Source organism: Lycium ferocissimum, chromosome 9 (assembly GCF_029784015.1).
Source record: "Lycium ferocissimum isolate CSIRO_LF1 chromosome 9, AGI_CSIRO_Lferr_CH_V1, whole genome shotgun sequence".
Classification (NCBI taxonomy): Eukaryota; Viridiplantae; Streptophyta; class Magnoliopsida; order Solanales; family Solanaceae; genus Lycium; species Lycium ferocissimum.
The window spans coordinates 62,264,231-62,270,914 of NC_081350.1; the positions used below are offsets into that span (position 1 = coordinate 62,264,231).

General features: G+C 40.7%; 1 protein-coding gene across 1 annotated transcript; it reads left to right on the forward strand.

Moving 5' to 3' along the window:
- The first annotated feature begins 4,399 nt into the window (after positions 1 to 4,399).
- Positions 4,400 to 5,269, forward strand: LOC132032141 (altered inheritance of mitochondria protein 3-like). The gene has a single exon (XM_059421923.1). It carries the CDS (start codon positions 4,400 to 4,402, stop codon positions 5,267 to 5,269), a length of 870 nt encoding a protein of 289 aa, XP_059277906.1.
- Positions 5,270 to 6,684: the final 1,415 nt, after the last annotated feature.

The following is a 6,684-nucleotide window of genomic DNA, read 5'->3' on the forward strand; positions in this document are numbered from 1 at the left end:
TAACTTAAACACGGTTTCATATCAAATAGCTTGTAAAACATGGGTTTGAACAATATAGTTACATAATATACTTGCATGAAAACGTGTAAATCATGTAGAGTGTTTTCTTTAAAATAACATAATGATTCATAACTTGCATGTAGGAACCCATGGGATGCAAAGTATGGGTTTTCATGGATTTCGGACGGATTCTCAATAATCATAAAAAATATCAAGAACTCAATGAAGAATTAATAATAATTCAATACGTAATATAATCATGGGACATGGACCTAGGGTTATCATGAACATGGTTAAAAACCCTAGTTTTCGTAAAGATTCATACTTTTATGGAAGAAGAGGCGTGGGGAAGAACAATAATATTCCCACACTTAGATAACAACCCTACATACACAATGCTCCAAAACTTGAATTAAAGAGTTGAACTTTGAAGAAGATTTTCAAAATCTTGAATCTTGAACCTTGAGGTGGGTTTTCTTGAAAACCCTAGGTTAGGAATGATGATTTCTTATTTGTATTACAAGGATATGTATTAGAATTGACTTGGATTAATTAGAGTAGGCTAACCTTGGTGTTCTTGATGATGGGAGAGGGTACGAGGTCGTTCTAGGGCTTGAAGGAATGAAAAATAATGATTTAAACTGATATGGACGAATATATACTGTTCTGGAAAATTAAATTTTATGCATAGTAAAATACTGGCCGTATTTTGAAAGACGGGCCGTATTTTGAAATACGGTCCGTATTCTGTGGCTGACCGTGACTCTTGAAGAAATGGCCATAACTCTTTGCACAGATATCCATTTAACCCCCATAATATACCGTTGGAAAGGTATTTCAAATCTCTACAATTTTTATCAAGGAAGTTTTTCCAAATTCAAAATAAGTTTTGAAATACGGGCCATATTTTAAAATACAGTCCGTATTTAACAATGTAACCTCAAAATACCAAATTCCGGACGTTCGTAAAATCTTTGGTACAAGTTTGACTTGAAATACGGCCCTATACCGAAATACAAATACTCGTTATGGGTGTAAACCCCCATCTTACAACCGATGAGGAAATTCCAATTCCCACATTCTTTATCTGGTCTTCTAAGTCTAGAATCATGGTCAAGGCTTAGGTTAAATGTACGGGGTGTTACAGTAGCCGTTCAGACCGCCTTTCGAAGGGCCAAGAAGGCACGAGATGGTAGAGAGCATATTTCTGTCCGTGGAGTGGACTTTTTCTGATTATTGCATTTTATTTACTTTAAAAGCCTTGTAATCCCACTTGGGAAAACATTATTAATAAAAGCACTGGGATATTTATTTTTGGGAACAATACATTTGTTTTACATATGGCACAATTTTTCTTCATGCGTTAGTAGCCTTGGAGCAACGAGATATAGGAAAATGAATTATATACTGTCTAAATGCTTATTTGATATAACTACTTTGTGTGAAAATCATATATATTGTTAAAACTCTTGATTGGTCCACATTCCGAACACTACCCAACAGAAAAACCAAGAATACAACCCCTAAAACCAAATTTAGCTCCACTTTTAAAAGGCTGATTTGCTAATAGGAAATGGAGACTCCAGAGAGCATGAGTGCAACTTCTCTTTACATCAACCTAGTCAGTGATGATGAGAACATGGAAGCGATTTAGTAAGAAAAATCAATGGGACGATAAGTATGGCCCTTGAAGCACGCTAGAATGAAAACAAGCTTCAAACCACTAAGACGGCCAATGAGAAGCTAAAACTCTCCTAGCTTATGTTGAGGAACTAACTAAGCAACACCCTGCCAATCGAGTAAAACTTGGAAAGACGCCAGAAGCACCACTTGGGAGTTACATCTTACTCATGCGACCAAAAGATCTTGACCCAATACCATATGGAGATGACGAGTTGTTTATCCCAAACTTGAAAAGAGAAATCTATGGAGACCCTCATGACTATCATCTTGAGGAACCTCCAATTTCATAGACAATCGTTCTTAAGGGCACAAGATCACATAATTGAGGTATGCTGGTATAAATGTCCAAACGAGAACTCTTAGAAACTTTGGGGAGTTTTGGAGTGTACGCACAAAGCCCAAATATGTTGCCACCGTGTGCTCCTTCCATGATCCACAGAAAATGCCTCTACCACCGAAGTCAGTCAGGGCATACAACCAATGAGTGTGGAACACTAGAAAGAATGTTGATCTAATGGATTGACCAAGGGAGAATTGGCCAACTATTGGGGCCCCACTCTTTCCTGACCCATGACCAAGGAAAAAATCATCCAGAAAAGATATCAAGGGTTAGGTTCTGGAGGAGTGACTTCTCCAAATTCAAAGAGTCATATTCCAGGATTCACTCCTTACTGTGTAGTGTGAAGAAGATAAGAGCAGTGTTGCAAACCTATCAAGGACGCTCAGGATCTTCAAGAGAAAGGGTTTGTGTATTTCATCATAGTCGCCCTGGCCACGACATTGAGGAATGTGTGGATTTCAAGCTTGAATTGGAATGCCTCATGAATGAAGGCTTGGATTATCGCAGGGAGACAAGGATAGAAGATGAGGTTGAAGAAAACAGTGAAGACCTACTTAGTATGGTTGGGTAGAAAAACATAAGTATCTTTTCTTGCTTTCAATAAGATAGAATATCCCTTTCCCTTTTTATGTAAACGGAACCACGTCGACTTAATATCCTGTTGGGGATACGTGCGAAGGCTACATAAGGTCGGGTCAGGGTAGAAAACTATGTTTCGGGTAGCATATGAAAAAACCTTTTCTGTGTATGCCTGAACTACGGATGGACCTAATTTTCCTTGGCGGGATACGTAGGTAGTCTATTAAAGACTCGGTCCTTTTATAATAAAAAAAATTAAAATTCCCCTTAGTACAGGATGGGTAGAAGCAAATCAACCATGAAGACCACTTACCAAAAATCAATATTCCTAAGAACGTAAAAAGACCAAAATACCCTCGGAATGTAAATCAATCAAGAGTTGAAATAAAATGTACGAACCTATGTGCTATAAACTCCAAACAACGTGATATCTTGTATTTGGTGCCTAAACTAACACTAACTTAGGAGCGTTTGACTTGTTTTCTCTTATAAACAGGGGTCGATTCACTGGCACCGGTAACTCGATCAAAAGCTGCTACAGCGTCCTTAAACCCTTAAAAAGAAAACATACACAGACTCTGCCACCAATCAACAACCAGAACAAAATTGCTTTAGTCAAGGGTACCCCAACAACTGACATAGTTGGAATGCCTTTGGAAGAGGCCGTTAACCTGCTAATGAGGGAATTGGCTGAAGCTAGAGAAGAAGAAGCCCGCCTGAGGGCTGAAAAAGAAAATGCTACAAATACTGAGGCAAGAAGGACTCCACCCATTTTCCCTAACATTGAATTACTGATCCCTGACCATTTCCCACAAATCCAAACTGGGGCTACTTTTCAAACTCCACTACACCGAAACACCACCCATGTGGGGGATTCCTCCCACCAAACACCAGTTTTCCAAAACACAGCGCTATGCTACAACATTCTATAACACAAAACACTTATCAAGCCCTCGGCAAAGCGGGAATTCTCACAATCATCCCCTTTACCAAATGTTACTTTTCAAGACCATGTCACCCATATTGACTCCTCGCCAGAACTAGAGAACATAGAAATGTTCTTTGAGGCAAGAATAGACAAGATCGAGAAGGAGATGGGGAAGAAAATTGCAGAACTAGAACATGGCTCTATAAAGAAAGAGGGGCTGAGATACTCTGATTTGTGCATACACCCAGACTTGGGTCTACCAGAAGGTTTCAAAATTCCTAAATTAGACTATTTCAATGGATCGGCCAACCCCAGGGCCCATTTAAAAGCTTATTGCGACCAGTTGGTAGGAAATGGTGGGAATGAAGCTTTGCTCATGAGATTATTCAGTCGACATCTGTCAGGAACATCTATGGAATGGTTTATCTCATAAGACATCAGTCGATGGAAGACATGGGAAGAGATGGCAAGTTCATTCATGGAAAGATTCCGCTTCAATATGGAAAACATGCCCGATCGCTTCTCATTGGAAAAAGCTCGTCAGAAATTGACTGAAACCTACAGAGAATATGCCAGTTGCTGGAGAGATGGCGCGGCGCGTGTGTAACAACTTATGACTGAAGCCGAGCTGGTAGCCGCATTCATACGGTATCAAGAAGCTGATTGTTTTGACAAAATGATAACTATGAAAGGGAGCTCCTTCGCTGATTTAGTCGCCGTTGGGGAAGACATCGAAGATGGCCTCAAGACAGGGAGGATTATCAGTGTATTAAACAGATCAGGTGCATCTAGCACCATGTGTCAAAAAGAAGAGCGAAGATGTAGCTTATGTTTCTAGAGCTACTAGCCCAAAAAGCCGAGGGAAAGAGATGACCCACAAAAATCAAGATAACTACCAATCGCCTCCACCAACCAACTATATAACTACTTCACTCCAATATAGCCCGATGCTTGTGTGCTACACACAACTTGGCTACCAAGCTCCACAACCAAATTACCAAATACCAGCACCTAGCAACCAAGCTCCACGCCCAAATTATCGAATGCCAGCACCCAATAACCAAGCTCCAATAAATCAAGATTTCCAAAACCTGCCTCCACCAGCAAACTATGAGGCACCACAAAAGAAACCTATAAGAGTATTCACTCCTTTACCGGAACCAAGGGTTAGATTGTTTGCCAAATTAAGAGACGCTGGTCGAATGAATGTTGTTCCACCAAAGCCTGCTAATCCCAAGGACCGATGGTATAGGCCAGATTTCACTTGCACCTATCATTCTAACATAGTTCGCCATACCACTGAATATTGCATAAACTTAAGGCACAAACTACAAGATATGATTGACAATCATGAGCTTATCCTGGAACCAACACCTCAAAATGTGGACACAAATCCTCCCTCGAAGCATGAAGGGAATCAAATTCACATGATAGAAAGAGGTGATGAATGGGAGAGGAGCCCCGTGATCATTCATCCAGATATTGAAAGGTTGGAAAGCACCGACGCCTCGTTGCCCTTACATGAGCGAAAAGAAGTATTAAGCCCTTTGATGAGAAAATCTGAGATGTCCCAGTCATCTGTTATAGCCAAGAAAGAGCCCTTTCTGCTCAAATATCCCTCAACAGTCGCTCAAATTCAAAACGAGCCGTTCGTACTCAAAACATCAGGGCCAATTGAGAATGCACCTTTTGTGATCAAATCACCGCACCTAACGATGGTCAATAAAAAAAAGAGATAACCGCTGTGGTTCCGGGTATGACCAGCTCTGGAAGGTGTTATGCTCCAGAAGAGCCTGTACTCGAAGTGCCACATCGCGAAAATCCTCAGAAAAGACCAATCACTGAAAGCGAAGCTGAAAAATTTTGGAGGCAAATGCCAGTCATGGATTATTCGATTGTTGAGCACTGCGCAAAGACTCTGCCGGGATATCGCAATGTCACTATTACTCAGTTCGTCTTAACATCGCTTAGCCTTAATGAAAGCTTTGGATGAAGTGCAAGTGCCCGCCGGCACTATAAGTGAAACATTGGCTGAGATTGTGGGCTATGTTGTACGAGCGCATTGGCTATTATTTTCTAATGAAGAATTACCAAGAGAGGGTAAGACCCACAACAAGGCCTTACATATAACAGTCAAATGCTGCGACAAGAATATCTCTCAAGTGCTGATTGATAGAGAGGCTGAGCTAAATGTATACCCCGTAAAGACTTTGAAACAGCTTGGATATGATGTTGTAAAAATCCGTCAGAGTCGAGCCAATGCAAAAGCTTATGATGGCGCAACTAGCGATCCAATTGGAGAAATAGATCTACACATACAAATGGGTCCCGCAGAGTTCGTGGTGGAGTTCATCATCACGGATGTCAAAACAAGCTACAACTTATTATTGGGACGACCATGGTTGCACGCCGCTGGAGTCGTGGCATCTTCGTTGCACCAGTCTCTAAAATTCATATGGGATGATCAAGAAGTCTTGATTCATGGTAAAGGAAGTATTCACAACTATCCAGACAATTTTGTACCGGTTATGGAGAAGTCACCAGTTGATACTGATTTTCACACCGTTGAATTAGCCATGATAGATCACAGGGGAGATGATGAAGATATCCTAATGCGACCGGTCTACAAAATGGTTGCTACGACTATGATAAGAAGCAAGATTGAGCCCGAGAAAGGTCTGGGAAGGAACTTACAAGGAATTAAAGAACCGGTGAATATAAAAAATAGAAAGTATCGGCAGGGAAGAACGAAGAAGAAGAAGAAGAAGAAGAAGAAGAAGAAGAAGAAGAAGAAGAAGAAGAAGAAGAAGAAGAAGAAGAAGAAGAAGAAGAAGAAGAAGAAGAAGAAGAAGAAGAAGAAGAAGAAGAAGAAGAAGAAGAAGAAGAAGAAGAAGAAGAAGAAGAAGAAGAAGAAGAAGAAGAAGAAGAAGAAGAAGAAGCAGAATTTGGACCGAGAGGTCCCGTGGAAATGAGAAAGACATTCCCTTATCTATACCAGTCCTTCACAGCATGCCCATTGAGTCACAACAACAAAGATCCAGAAGAGGGTTTGAGGACGTTGTTTTGGGAAGAGGAGTGCGCAGCCATCATTGAAGAATGCTTCGAAGCATTGGAGATTCATCGTGCTGAGCCAGGGGAAACAACAATCGGATGG